The sequence below is a fragment of the Thermobia domestica genome, chromosome 7, assembly GCF_964235325.1.
Source record: "Thermobia domestica chromosome 7, izTheDome1.hap1.1, whole genome shotgun sequence".
Lineage (NCBI taxonomy): Eukaryota > Metazoa > Arthropoda > Insecta > Zygentoma > Lepismatidae > Thermobia > Thermobia domestica.
Genome location: NC_137460.1, coordinates 121,875,141 through 121,891,048, shown reverse-complemented (window position 1 = coordinate 121,891,048; position 15,908 = coordinate 121,875,141). Strand labels below are relative to the sequence as shown.

At 36.4% G+C, this 15,908-nt stretch overlaps 2 protein-coding genes across 3 annotated transcripts in view; one reads left to right on the top strand and one right to left on the bottom strand.

Annotated features, from left to right (window-relative positions):
• Positions 1-9,351, bottom strand: part of LOC145690381 (cuticle protein-like) — a 91,651-nt gene extending 82,300 nt beyond the window's left edge. The window contains exon 1 of the mRNA XM_081765211.1: positions 9,234-9,351. Within this exon, the coding sequence (XP_081621337.1) occupies positions 9,234-9,236 (3 nt within the window). The 5' untranslated portion in view covers positions 9,237-9,351. The remainder of the gene's footprint in view (positions 1-9,233) is intronic.
• Positions 1-15,908, top strand: part of LOC145690379 (ATP-binding cassette sub-family G member 1) — a 220,098-nt gene that overhangs the window by 51,784 nt on the left and 152,406 nt on the right. The window contains exon 1 of one of the 2 annotated variants that reach the window (XM_081765209.1): positions 6,308-6,579. The exons of the other annotated variant lie outside the window; for it this stretch is intronic. Within the exon in view, the coding sequence (XP_081621335.1) occupies positions 6,420-6,579 (160 nt within the window). The 5' untranslated portion in view covers positions 6,308-6,419. Of the gene's footprint in view, positions 1-6,307; positions 6,580-15,908 lie in introns of those variants that run through there. 2 annotated transcript variants of the gene reach the window in all.

Below are 15,908 nucleotides of genomic sequence, written 5' to 3'. Positions count from 1 at the left end.
ATATTGGCTTGAGTGAAGAAAATTGAAGAGTCTGGTAGCGTGTTGAGTGTAAAACATGGAGCTCCAAGAACAATGCGAACTCCTGAGAACATAGTGAGACCAACATTAAAGTGTCGTCTAAGAAAACGTTCCACTTCTGGTACAGACTTAGTTTCGTAATAACTACGAACTGAAGTAACACGATATTCTGTGCTCCAATCCTCCATTGCAACTGACCATATAACGTGGTGTCAGTGATGAAAATTTTCCGATTCATAAAAACATACTCTACTTATTCCTACATCGTTGTTTAGCCGTGATGTGAGGTGGAAAATTTTCTTCTATATTTTTCCGGAAAATTTCCCGTTAACAAATATCAGTGATCAAGTAACAAATCCTCAATATTAATAAAATTGATTGAAATCATGTATAGAAATGTTAAAAAGTGAAAGATCGTTTAAGGAATCTGAAAATTTTCATGGCTGAGATAATTTTCACTACTATGTAGGAACAAGTAAAACAATTTTTCATGAATGGAAATATTTTGTGTCTTGTATGGAAAAATTGAAGAACTTTTTATGAGTCGGAAAATTTTCATCATTTTGAAGCAAAAAGTAAAACAACTTTTTGTAAATCGGAAAGTTTTATTGCTCTGTAGAAACAAATAAAAGGAATTTTCATGAATCGGAAAATTTTCATCATGATGTAGAAACAAGTGGAAAAAACTTTTCATAAGCCGCCTTTCCCCTGCTCATGGTAATTTTTCTAATTTCTTTTGACCTCATATGTTTGTGTTGCTATCTGGATCACAATTATCTTTATCATTATCAGCGGTCTCTTCTAGGTGTTTATGTCTTTGGCCGTTCTCTCTATAACTGATAGGGGATTCCTCCATGCCTTATAGTGTTTTCAATCATCCTGCCTCTTTTTTCTCTTTATATACTCGTCTCTTTTCTCCTATTATTTTCATTATTTTTTTATTTGGTATCCTACTTTATTCACCTATCTTTATGTTCTTGAATTTAAATTCAACAAATGTTTCCTTATAATAGTTTAATTTATAAAAATTCAAAGTGTAGATGTATTTTATTTAGCAACTTTAATCTACAGACCAATTGACTACAACAGGGGCGGATCCAGGACCGACTTCTGGGGGGGGGGGCGGTGGGTTGTCATACTGCTACTTTTAAGGGCTCCAAAGTTTGGGATGAGTTTTATTTATATATATAAAATAAGAAAGCTTCCTCTTCTGGGGGGGCGATCGCCCCGATCGCCCCCCTCTGGATCCGCCCCTGGACTACAATCATTTTTTAACGTTTGATTTCTACAGCTAGATTTTGTATTCTGATATCACAGAAAATTTATCAAACTTCTATAGAATGCGTAACTTCTTGACAGCCATTGATGTTTGAGGCATAAAATATACATCTAGTTTTGTTATTCAATATTGGGCTGTATATCAATGCCCAAATAATATAGTAATCTAAGAATGTTCAATGGATATTCCTTAAAAATTCACGTTTAAGGACATACCTAATTCTAATCGTATCAGGCCCGTATTTATATATTGTGCGTCCCTGTGCTCTAAATAAATTTGCCGCCCCTTCTCCGAAAACGACCTATATTAGAGTTGAATTCACAGCTAGGGATGCGCACGAGACAAGACTTGCGGCTGTCTCGTCTCGAAAATGTGTTGTAAAAGTGATGCCTCGACTCGAAAAATATATAGTTTTCTATTGGAAGACTCGTGTCTCGACTCGAATTTTGCCAGGAAAATCCTGTCTCGACTCGTCTCGTGCGCATCCCTATTCATAGCTTTTGTGGTCGCTGAGATGAATAATAACAGTTTTAAAACAATTCCACTTCAAGGTCATACTCCACTCCCTGGGGGGAGGGCGAGATTTTAAAAGTAGTCGAAAACTACATATATTAGTGTCGAATTAATAGTTTTCGAGGTCGCTGAGTTTAACGGTATCAGTTTTCATGATGTTCAAGTTCATCGTCACCCCCTTGGAGTGGAGATGGGAAAAGATGACTTTTTATAAAATAATTTGATAAGCTAGCTAATTAGTATCTACTGTAATTTGAGCGAATGAAACACATGAACATATTTTCTCGCGTTTGCGCGGGACACTGTGGGTTGCTAGTTTTAAATATTACTTTATTGTGATTTTTTTTTTTTTAAATCTAAAATTTTGCCGCCCCCTAAATTCCATCGCCCTGTTCTCGAGCACAGAATAGCACTTACCTAAATACGGGTCTGAATGGTATGGGAATCTAATAAACCAGCGTTTCTCAACTTTTTTTAGGCAACAGCAAATACACAACGGAGTTCAAAAGCTAATCATAATGATTACTCGATGACATAAGAATGTAAATGAATCGCGCCAAAGGGAGCCACCATACTATCATACCAACATACCACACAGAGCAAGTCATATTTGCAAGAATCATAGTAGCAGGGTGTCACAAACGCAAAGGCAAAAAATGGACAAGAACTCACATACCACAGAAACCCTGTGAGAAATACTGGCTGCATCGGAAACAGATCACCAGAACAGCCATACATATCTGTCACTGACGCTCCATGCTGAAGATAAAGTTGTTGTGAAGATCTTGGGGCAGCTAATTCCAGTCCTCATCAAGAGAAGTGCAGAGCTCCTAGGGGCGGGTAGTAGCCTGCAACATATCTCATTAATGCGTCCCAAGCATGTTCAATCGGGTTTACGTTGATAGATCGCACTGGCCACTCAATGTATTGGGTGTCTTCTGTTGCTAGATAGTCGTCCACCAGATTAGCTCGATGCGAATGGACATTGCCATTCATGTGCAAAACTGTGGGCCAACTGATGCCCTAAAAAGTCGCACAGAAACATGCAGAATCTCGTTTGTGTACCTCTGATCAGTGATGGATCCTACATCGAAGATGTGCAGATCCGTACGATCATTCACCATAATGCATGCCCAGACCAGTACGCCACCACTGCATAACAATCCTATCCTGCAATGTTCATGTGATGAAAGTAAGTAAATTGTTTGCGCCAGATCAGCGTGCGATAGGAATAACTCTGAGAATTGTATCGGGATTCATTCGTGAGCAGTACGCGGATCAACAGGTATTCTCGACAACACTGTAATTAGGCCTTTTTGTGTGATGAAGTCAGTAGATCACACGTTGCTGGTCTTCAGGGACATAGACCAATGGCAGTCGTCTCTGGGAAATAATTTGGCACGACATTATTACCACTGAAGCAGTTTAACGCCATCAAATAAATTAAATTGTAGTTTCATAACTTTTACATATTAAATTGTGTAATTATTATATCTGTACCTGAAAGCATGAAGTGCGTAAGTCACAAAACCTTGTTTTCCAGAAAACAGCAAACACACTTACTTAAGCACTAAATACATATTAGACTTATTACATTATATACTCGGTTAATTACGTCATTAACCCGTATAGAACAAAATACAACCAATCATTCGTTGCAGACCTCTGAAAGATATACAAAACTAGTTTTAACTCATTTTCGCAGAAATTGGACTTACGCACTTCATGCTCTGTGGTACAGATATAAGACATGTATTGTATACCTGTTTGAGATTCTGAACTATTATGTTTGTACTCAATTCGTTTGAATTTTATTTTTTTCTTTATTTATTTTACTATACTTTTTTTGACTAATGCTAAATCTAAGTTAACCTAGCTGTTCTCGGACCACAGTTTCAAAAATGCCCTAAATAACTGTAGATCCATTATAAGAGATAGTAGCGAGATCGAGACGAACGTTTAATTATCGAGATGAGACCGAGACTCAACATATCGAGCCTTTGCCGAGACGAGACCAAGCCCAGTCTCGGTCTCATCTCGAATATTAACAGAAAATACTGAAACTACACATTTTGTTTTTACATATAATACATATCGTATTATATGTAAATAAGTGGAACAATTGCCCTTGGATTGTCGCAGTTGTGGTTGGTATATGTATGGGACAAAAGAGGCGAATGCTATTACTGATCACATGGTAGGGGAAGGCGTTGTACCTTTGAAACAATGTACCTTTGAACACTTGTGCTTTTCTCGAATTCAGAGCTATCCCGTATATTCTGTCTAAATATCTAGGTGCAGTGATTAAAATTCGTTTGAAAGAGTAAATGAAGAAAAGCACTACAAATTCGTTTGGCTGTTGTTGAATGAGTATTGTACCGAGCAATGATCCTTTTAATTTTTTCACCCTCAAAACGAAGATTTTTTGTAGTTATCTTTTGAGTTTTTTGCTCTTCGGTTTTCGCAACTTGTGATATTTATTTGTCCAAACTTGGGGTAGAATCATTGGTGAATACAGTAATATTTTTAGTTTTAACTTCTGTTCAATATTTAAGCTAGTGGAGAACTTTTTTTCGTAATGCATCGTGTACCTTTGAACGATAAATAATACTGTTTAAAGCTACACAATGTAAGTAGTTAAAACAATTTATATATTTTATATAGGTTAGGTTAGAATATAAAGTTATTAATCATGATTTTAAGTAGTTTCTAAATATTCGCTTATTGTATAACATATAAGGTTATGTTGCATATGCTCAACATTATTGTTCACAAGTTTATGTTAGAACTTCTCTTCAATTTTTAATTTAATTAATAAGATTTCACTTCTTTGGAACTTTTTATAGCTAAACCTTTTATTGCAATTTATAACTAGTAAAATTTGTGGCTTCTTTTATATTATTGCCACGGCAACGTTGTAATTATCACTTTGTTTAATGGTACAAGAGGATCTGTTCAATGGTACATGACCATAATGTACCTGTGAACAAAACGGATATGTTCTTATTATATCCTATAAAAGCTACTGTAATTATGTAACACCTTTAAAAATCGTCCTATCTGGTAGCAAAGAGATGTCACTTCAAATATACGACAAAAGTTGGGGGGGAAATGCTGAATATTAGCACCAAAATTTTGAAAACTCTAAGTGTTCACAGGTACAACGCCTTCCCCTACCTATTTATATTGAAAATGTTTTAAACAGCACATAATTTTGAGTTGGTATTTAATATATATTTTATTCTCTTTTCAGACATTTAAATAATTCAAAGACTAATTTGCCAAAATGTTTCGAAACTTAAGCAAACATATAAGATATCAACCTCCCAACATTATTTTTGCACATAGCTTATAAATTCAACTGAAAAAGACATCTTTAAAAATTTCTTGTTGTTTTACTATAATTTGCTCTCTCTTGCATATAATAATACTACCGACTCTTTCTGAAACTGAGGGTATTTGATCGAAAGAGAGTGGGAACAAAATTTCAAAATAGGGTAGGGCAAAATCATGGAAAGACCAAAAACATCAGATTAATCCAGATAATTATTTAGAACCATCTGATTGGTTGCTTGAGTTGGCCTTTAGTGAACCTTTCAGCACCGAAGTTATAACAGTTTAAGATGGAGTCCAAAAGACCGTTTAAAATTCTCAATACTATCTTATCGGGAATCGAAACCGGGACCCCGTGTAGTAAAAGTGCGTGTTCTAGCCAGTAGACAATACAGTAATGTAAAGTGCTGGAGTTGGTTGATTAAGAGTTTAATGTCCCATTGCGATTCTGTGGATAAATTATACAAAATATGTTGCTTGAATCGGAATCTGAATCATTGTTTGAGTTTCGTCCTAAGCTTGATACAACCAATGGGAATTGAACCCGTGAACATAGTAGGTACAGAAAGTACGACCATTAGCAACGTAGCTATGATTGAGTGTTCGGCCTAAAATAGTTCTATAGTTAAAAGTGAACTAAAAAGAATAGAGGAAAGATTATGTTGAAATAAGTTATTACAAACTTATGCTTTTAAAAAATACGATTTATTGCGAGTCTCTCGAAACCAAGATCAAAATCGATACAAGTAAGTATTGATAGAGACAATACCGAGATCAATACGATGATTTTTGATTGGAGATGAAACCGAAACTGAGACCGCTATTGAGTCAATCGAGACGAGATCAAGACTATATGAAATCTCGTCTCGTTTTGTCTCGATACCATCCTTGCTTCATTAGACGTAATTATTGTACCTCGGTTACAAAAGTTGACCATATTTCAGTGTGTAACCTTTGGGATAACTGTATGTCTTATAGCATTAACAAGCTTGCATCAAAATCTATTGTCTATGCAAGTCAATAGTCATTGTATATTTTTTTAAAAAAAAGTGTTTAGTCATAAAGCAACACGGTTGGCAACGCTGCGCCTCAATTAGACCTGTTCCGCTGGTTTACCTGTCATCCGTAGCAAAGCTTGCTTTCAGTATAATATCTTGTTTCTCCTGAATAAGAAGGATCTGGTCAAACGGTGTCGCTAGTGTTTCAGCTGACTGACTGCATATGATCTGTCTCAAGTACTTTCACTTGCCTTGACCTGTCTTGCGGTGAAATTAAAATGGATTCAGCATCCGACCAGTCAAATTGTGATTCCGGTGCAAGTGTCGTAGTTCAAAAGACAAAGAATTTACAATTGTTTACGGATACAAAATGGATTAAACCCATTGATCTGGAATTCCATTCGTTACAATATTCAGTTAGTTTAGGATTTCGAAGAGGTAAGTACATTTCATTTAGTACAATTTGGTTGTCAAAAACATTAGAAATTTACATTTATTTTATTACGTGAATTGTCAAATCTAAACAAAACGGTCCACAAAAGTCTTGGATCTTCCAGATCACATTTTGCTGAATAATTTGTGATCAGTTCATTGACTTCCGTAGATGCTGTTTGTATTTTCGTAGTTTGTTGCGAATTCGAGAATTTCCTACTGCCTACCGGTAACCCATTCGTCTCACCGAATGTTATTAGGTTATACGAGGTCTCGTAATTGTAATATTGCACTTCCTATATTGCCTCACACAACTTCCCTATCAATACAATTGATTTTTAAGAGGATAGCAGATCAAAATCAACGATTACATGGTATACCAGCAATTGAATAAGGAATCATTCGCACCAAAGGCAGGGGCGGATCTAGTTAAGAGATTTCCTGAAGGAAGCAGTTAGAGATGGGGCGGTGAAAGATTAGAATTAGGATTTAGATATCTGGACTTTCGGCATCTATGGCCATTTAGTCCGTCACGTTTGAGGGATGACGTCCCTCGGTGAGCACACTAGCCAGGGAAAGAGAAGGAAGGAAGCGGCTTGGGTCCTATAAGTTAGGTACCACTCAAGCGTTTGCCTGGTGTGAATGAGGAAAACCTCTTCAAGGTATCTGGCCTGGAAAAGTGTTTTATACTTTTTCGAGCGAGTGCCATCACCGGGAATCAAGCCCGGGACCGCTCGCACCGAAGGCGAGGGCGGTGAAAGACTATTAATTTTCTCTCCCATCGGGTTTATGCAGCACTGGTGCCTGTGCTGCTGGGGAGGGGACGAACAGAAATTCGCCCCCTGAATCTCCCAATTTCCAAAAGCAATATTAGTAAATATGCACCTAGAGGTTCCTCGTGTATGTAAGATTAGCATACGGGTCTTTGGCGCAGGAGACCCGGATTCAATTCCCGACCGAAGCTCCCGTGATTCGAAAATGAAATGAAATCTTTGAGTTTTACGTCCCACGGTTATGCCGGTTAGGCTAAAGGAGACGGTGATGATGAGAGATGAGTGAAATGAAGAAAGTGGGAGGAAACGGGAGAACCCCGAGAAAACCCACGAGCACAATGTTTGTCCACCACAAAGTTCACTTGGCGGGGTCTGGGATCGAACCCGGGATCACAAGCACCAGAGGTGAACGCTCTACCACTGAGCCACCGCGCCCCCACTCCCGTGATTCGAATCCACGTTAAGCTGTAGGTTCATGGCTCATCTATTCTCGGTGCTGAGAGGAACTGTAAACTCGATTCCAAGCGAGCAAGAAAGTAAAATCAAATCTTTTAGTTTAACGTTCCACGATTATGCCCTTTAGGCTAAGGGAAAGGAATGATTAGGGCAAGTGAATGCTGCTGGAAGAATAGGTGGAATGAGAGTGTGGGAGGAAACGACTACGGACATGACGTCGCCCACCACAAACTTAGTTGACAAGGGATCCCACGCACTAGAAGTAATCGTTCTACCACTGAGGCATCATGCCTCCACAAACATGTCAATATCCACCTACGCAGAAGTAGGTTATTTTCATGATACAACTCGATATGACTTATACATAGGTTAGAAGGAAGATTTTTACACTGTGTACGAAACATACGCTTCATTCCGGATTTGTAGTTAGATTATTACATCACAATCAGTGTATTTTCAACCAGACATACGTTTGGGGGAACGTTGCCCTCCCCTGTCTCAGAGATTGCTAAATCCTCCCAGGATCTAAGATAATTTAAATTACGATTATATGCAACAGCACGACATTTCGCACACATAATGTCAAAATCAATTATAGTCTTTGTTCTTCCTTCGGCCAACCGTGTTAAGGCCTTCGTTGACAAAGAACTAACGTTATTGCCACAGGTAAGAAGCGCTCATGCTAGGATACACTTTTAATTGCAGTTTTTATTGAGGACGCTCAATCCAATGGAACTATTTTTAAATATACGCGTTCCCTGGGGTGCCCAGATAAAGTTACCTTAAAATTGAAATATAAATAAATATAAATATCTCAATGTTCAACTAATTTTTCTCGAGATCCCATGGACAAATATGTTTAATAATACCATTTTGGATTCAAAAGTGGGATATTTATATTTATTTACATTCCTATTTTAAGATAACTTCATCTGGGCACCCCGGGAAACGCGTATGTTTAAAAATAGTTCCATTGGATTCAGCGTCTTCAATAAAAAGTTGCAATTAGAAATGTGTCCAGACGTCGTCACTTTTTACCGGTGACATATGTTTTCAAAAAAGGTCACCCTCTTTGCGACAGGTCATATAAGATGGAGGTAAAGGTAAAGGCTCAACAATTTCTTAATTTTAGCAGTCACAAAGGTTATATCAGCACTATATTCTGGCCTCCTTTTCAAGTTGTCTCAGGTAACATATATGAAGAAAATAATAAATCATAATCCATGACATTTCATTCAGATGTGACAGATAGTAGACTAAAACAGATTGAATAAAAGTAAGAAGAATGCATAATGTAATTGTTCAGAATAAAAGAAGCAATTACATATAAATCCAATATACAAATATATTACTAAAAGAAAGAAGCATACAATTAGTACAAAAATATGTAAGTTGCTAATAGATAATTTTTACTTGTCATACTATACCTACCATACATTAGTTATACTTTCTTCTTGAGTTTATACTTAATGTCCTGACGACCGCTACTCAGAGATTTTATGTTGAAGCTCTGAACAAAGCGAGTCCGAATGATTCTTTGATCCGGAATGATCGTTGAATGATAGATTCGCTTGAGAAGTTTTACTTTTTATACACACCATCGTCCTTGTTTGTTACAACTAGTTGGCACTATATTTTTGAATCTTAGACAGTCCAAATAATAGTTTTATGATAAATATTATTGTTATGGATACAAACATAAAGGTTATTTTTGTTTTTCTGTTCAGTTTCGGAAAATCCATATATTTGTCCACCAGAACATCTCCAGATACTTTGTTTTTAACTTTTCTTGCAAACAATAGATCAGATCACAGATGCACATATCGAGATCAGTTAGGTGTTATGTTATAGCTTGTTGTGGGAAAGTTTATTTTCCAGTTCACACAATCTTGGCCTCAGGTTATTCTTATTTTTGGATGCTTTGACTATTTTCTTACCTTCCGCGTACCAAATATTCGCACTGAAAAATATTATTTTAATTGTCTATTTTGTTCCATGTTAAAAACAAATTATACACTATTAAGTGAAAATTCACTTATTATATGATATATTCACTATATCACTTATTATTAGTGATAATCTCTCTCTGAGAATTAATGAGCGCTACTGATAACGTCCGCATTAACAAAAAAAAAAAAAAAAAAAAACTTTATGCATTATTAAGTGATAATTCATTTATTATCTGATACAGGTTCCCATTTTAAAGCTCAGCACTACATTCTGGTCTCCTTCTGGAAGAAAGAACGCTTGATCGAGCTCAGCTACGAGACAGTAGATTATTGTCTGTCAGGTTTTGAATTTAATCCTATAAAGCAGTGATCCCCAACCTTGTTTTGAATGACGACACACTTTATTGATTTTCCACAACATTCCGACACACTTACTTGATATGATAATAATAATAATAATAATAATAATAATAATAATAATAATAATAATAATAATAATAATAATAATAATAATAATAATGTATTATGCTAGTGAAAGACTATAAGTTTCTATGAAGTACTGAATACTGTTGCTGCGTCTGGAGTCGTTGACTGGTATAGTCTATTTCCAAATTGCCAAATTGATTTTGGGGGACACGTTCACCTCTGATGCGTGGGGTTCCTGGTTCGATCCCATCTCACACCAAATGGGCTTTGTGGTGAACAAACACTGTGTTCGTGGGTTTTGTCGAGGTCCTCCTTTTTCCTTCCACTTTATTCATTCTAGCATTCCATTCATTTCTCATTATCACCGTCTCCTTTAGCCTAGCTGGCTTTACTGTGGGTCGTAAAACTCAAAGATTTCATTTTCCAAAATGATTTTAACTAAGTATTACATGGTTCATGATTTTGTTATTCTAAAATTTCATGACACATTCTATGGGGCTGCCCGACACACCGTTGGGAAGCACTGCTGTAAAGAATACAGCAATATTGCCTTAATAATGCGATTCTAAGAAAACATAATGACACTCTTTTAATGGCAAATACAAATCCAGTTCGAAGGAATTTAAGGGAGATAAAGAGATTATATTTTAAACATACGTACTTAAAAATTGTTTTCATTCATCAGCTTGAAGACTAAAATAGTTAAAAAAAGATAATTAAAAGCATGGAAACTAAAATTTCTCGTTGTCATATCTAAAGTTGAATCATGTCATACTACAGTACAGTTATTATGCGAAACGAAATATGAACAAAATTATAATAGACGTTTTCGGAAAACTGTCTGAAGAAAGCACTGCAAGAGTTACGTATATCTTGTAGATTTTTTATTTTCGTGAGGAAGGAGTTACACTGTACTCTAGATATATTAGTGAAGGATTTATTTTATGAAATATAAACCAAATGAATAAGTCGTCTTTCAGAGAATTATCCAAAAAGCACCACCCCCAATAATATGTTGCCTCTTATATATATATATATATATATATATATATATATATATATATATATATATATATATATATATATATAATTGACTTATAGACTGCTGTGTTGTAGGGTTGTCTATTAAATATTAATTTATGAAAATAAAGAAAATAATTCGAGCTGTTTGAGAGAAAATCATATTTTATTATTTTCATTATTTAGTAAATTATACTTCAGGCTGGTATCATTGTATAATAGTTTATCGTCAGATGTTGATATTTTTTACTCTTAAAATCATTTAAAAAAGAAATTAAAGCCTCAGTAAATATCAAGGATGCTATAAAATAGAGGATCTGCCCATAGGTATCTTCATCGTATAAACTAAATGAAGCCAAAAAACAACCGAGCATCGTCTGAGTCGGCACATCTGATCGGCTACTCTCGTTTCCGCCATCATTGTTGGCTCGAAACATTGCAATCTTAGTGGCGCGGTGTGAGCAGAGTAGGTGTGGCGAAGCTGTGACATATTCCTTCATGATTTTGTTGTATGGGCAAATCCTCTATTTTATAACATCCTTGGTAAATATGGTACATATTGTATATAAATAAATATAACCTTGGAGCGAGTGGTTCATCGATGCGGGCGAGTTATGAAACAGTAAAGACTATAAAAATCACGACTGGGATGTGGGCTAGTAGCTTTTTTCTTAGGCTAGTAAAATTTCGTTGCTTATTTGCATCCCTGCATTAAACGGTATGACATTTAGGCGTGACGAGCGAACGAACATACAGACTGTCATAGAAAAATCCTCTTTTCAGTATGTAAGGGCAATGAATGAAACTTCTAGATCCGTTTATATATCGAATTCGATGTTTTTCACAATCACCATACTATTTCCCCTTCTGTCATCACTCGAAAGTACATATATGTATACAATTCTTCCAATTATTCATGAACAGTTCAACTTATCATCGTTAAATTTTCGAAGTTGTCCAGAAACTATCTGAAACAATCTACAATGACCCGTTGACAAGACATGTTGGAAAAATACTGAGAATGAATCCAAATTAACACAAATTGCTTATTTCTACTTTTATTACGTGTAGTGCCATGACAGAAGTAATATACGTAGTTTATGTAAAAACTGTTATAATAATAGATTTTCTCTTGTACGTGGTCAGTTTGTGAGTAACTGTATTTTCTATTTTCCTGTTCTACACCACACTAACTACCACAGGTAACTGGTATTTCCGTGCACTGTAAGTTTATGAGAAAAAACTTGCGTTTCATTTTCTGCTGTTGTAAAAAAAGTAGTTCCCATGATATTCCGGAGTCTTAATATTTGTGTATTCTAACGCTATCCGTAATTCCGTTACGTAAGACTAAATTCTAAAAATTCCCCTAGTCTTACTGTTACCGCTAGTTTTGTTAATGGTCGGCTTCGTGAAGACGCAGAAGAGAAGAGAAGATAAACATGTTTTTTACGTGTAAACTACATTGGTGTTGGAAATACTCTATTTACGTCATTACTCGACACATTGGATTAGTCATTACTCGACACTACGCTTTCTTATAGCGTAATATGGTTATCGTTCGTGCTAAGGTGTATGCAATTCTGGATCTAGCATAGGACTACAATTTTATTCATTGACCCAGTGTGAGACTATTTTTTCATTAACCTATTATCGGAAAGCAATAGGACACCTGCTTGACTTCAGATATTGTATAACGAATTTTGGTTTAGAAATCCTGACCCAATAGCTTTGGTAGCAGATGTTCTGTCTGTTACCGACTTGGCCATATGGCGTGATCCTGTAATCAGTTATTTTGAGCGGTGGCTCAACGGTAGAGCGTTCACCTTTGGTGCATGGGTTCCTTGGTTTGATCCCTGCTCGCGCCAAGTGAAGTTTGCGGTGGACAAACACCGTGTGCGTGAGTTTTCTCGGGGTTCTCCCATTTCCTCCCATTTTCTTCATTCCATCATTTCATTAATTTTTCATCATTACCACTGTCTCCTTTAGCCTAGCCGGCGTAACCATGGGACATAAAACTTAAAGATTTCATTTCATTTTATTTTTTCAGTTATCTTGAAGACGATATATTGTGGTGGAGAATGGTTATTCTATGTGGATTGATATTACGCGATGGTTTATACACCACCAACTGTTCTGGATTTAAACCCCTTTGATGTTTCGGAGACATTTAATAGTAAGCCACGTCCATCATAGCCTCGGGATACAAAATATAAAGTCTGTAACTCAAACCGAAGGAACCAGAGCCGTTCGGCAAACAGTGAATTTATATCTTAACTTCAATTAATTACAGTTCAAGGTAAAAATCGACTTTTGGTCGCCTGAGTTGAAAACTTTTCTTCTGACTTAGGCGCCAGTTCTGAAAACTAGGCTACACAATAAAACAAAAACCCAAATTTTTGGCTGTATATCATAGTTACTTTTATATATATATATATATAAGTAACTATGATATATATATATATGGGGTTATAGCACCTATAGTCCCCCTCCTTGGATCCGCGTCTGTATAACGGGTTATGCATCAAAATCTGGACTATATGTTGCCCTCTGTAACATTTAATGCTAAGTATCAGGAACAAAATTAGTATATTCAGTATGGAAAGCATTCAACTAGTATTGATATGTTTTTGTTTGTAGCTTGAACATTAACCGGAAACTAGAACAAGGGCCTCAAACGAAGGCACCCTCCGTTCTCGAATGTACAAGTTCTACTTCGCCAACATTCAGCCCGGAAAATGGCCCACTGTACGACACTTTATGGCTGAAGGAGTGCCCAGAAGTACTATCTATGATATTTTGAAACGTTTTCACAACAACACACCAGCGTCTCGTCGACCTGGCTCAGGTGGATCCACAAGCGTTTGTTCGATCACAAGAACGGGATTTCGGATCGGCAAGCAGATCAGAGACTCCAATGTCATCAAAGCACGATCTGTCGGAAGCTGCAGAAGGTGAATGTGAAGCAGTCTTGGGAAGTAACGTAACGCAAGTAACGCGTTACTTTTTAAGTAACGTTTTCTAGTAACGCGTTACATTTTTCCAAAGTAACTGTAACGGTAACGCGTTACAAATTTTTAAGTAACGTACCTAGTTTGCGTTACTTTTTTCGCGTTACATTTCAGATGAGTAACTACAGTATATATACAGTATATTTTTTTCGGAAACAAAAGTTTCTTTCCTGTAAGTGAATTTCTCACAATGGAACAATGAAGCATGAACGATGTCAGTGACCGACGATTCCTGCACTGTTCGCCTTTTCCCGTTTCGCCGTATGACCTCCAGCAATGAAATTTGCATGTAAAACCTGTTGTCACTTTTCATCTTAATGTAAGGCGGAACGGGAAATCTCGATGTGCATTTTCCCGTTTCGCCTTACGAACTTTATGTTAGTAGGCTTGCAAATACATTCCTAGATACAATTTGATTTGTTGATGTTCATAACAAAATGTAGTGCCACTTGCTGTTTTTGGAAGATGAGGACAGCCTCAGGGAAATCACGTGTACTGATTGCAAGCATCTGAAAGATTTTGTCTTAGATTTTGACAGCTCCAAATCAATACATTCAGTGAGTGAACTACGAGTGCAATGGTACTGGTAGTCTATTTTTCTTTGATTGGTGTTGTTTTTATAAAAAATAGGGAACGAAAATATTTTATCGTTCGAATATTTTCTCTTAAAAGCTGAAGATGATGGTGAACAGAATTTAAAATTAAAGTGGTGCTCCGGCGTGAAGCATTTATCAACAACTACGGTGCCATAATTAATGACATACAGTAAGGGGTTAATATGAATAAACTGTGTTCTCATGAGCAGGCCTACTTTATTGATGTAATGTTGATGGTATGTATTAATATTAAAGTTCTTTTAGATCAGTTTGCATATCCTAAAGTCCCGTTGATTATAGTTTGGAAGCTAGCTTTAGAAAGCATGTATCGATTTTAGAGTTACTGGCAAGTTTTGATTCACCCCCAGTTCATTTGTTCTCATTTTGTCAGTTGTAGTGTAACGTTTCTCTATATTCTGTATTTTTAGTTCCGTCAAATGGGGTGAATAGAAACATGGGGGTGAATAGAAACAAAACTCCCAGATTAGTTTTGGATTTATCTGGACGATAAATTAATCAAGAAAACTGAAATTTCTTAACATAGTCTTATACGGCTAAAGTGTTCAGGGCAGAGACAAAATGTTTTACTGAGTTGGGAACACTGATCTAGACGACAGTAGCATAAATGTGTTACTGAAATCTTACACGGTATTTTAGCGCTCCTCAAACTTTCTTGGTAAGTATGACATTTTCATATTTGTTGCATTTGAACATATGCCTATTTTGTAGTTTGTTGTTTCATTTACTGACGTTCATAGTAAAAGTTCTCCTTTTGTAAATTATTTCTAATCAAAATTTAACTTTACTGGGTTATTGTTATGATTTTTAATTAGTGGGGTGAATAGAAACACTTCTTGAGGAGTGGAAAATTCTTGAGAAGCGGAAAAAAGGACCTGAGGATATTGTTACGAAATTGTTGGGTTTTATTAGGAGTTCGTCAACACGCTTTAAGTATATGATTAGTTTCGGGCTCCTTCGTGGCTAGGCGGTTAGCGTACGCGCCTTTGGCGTAGGAGACCCGGGTTCGATTCCCGGCGGAAGCTCATGTGGTTCTAATTCCACGTTAATCAGTAGGTCCACGTCTCATATAGCCTCGCTGCTGAACGG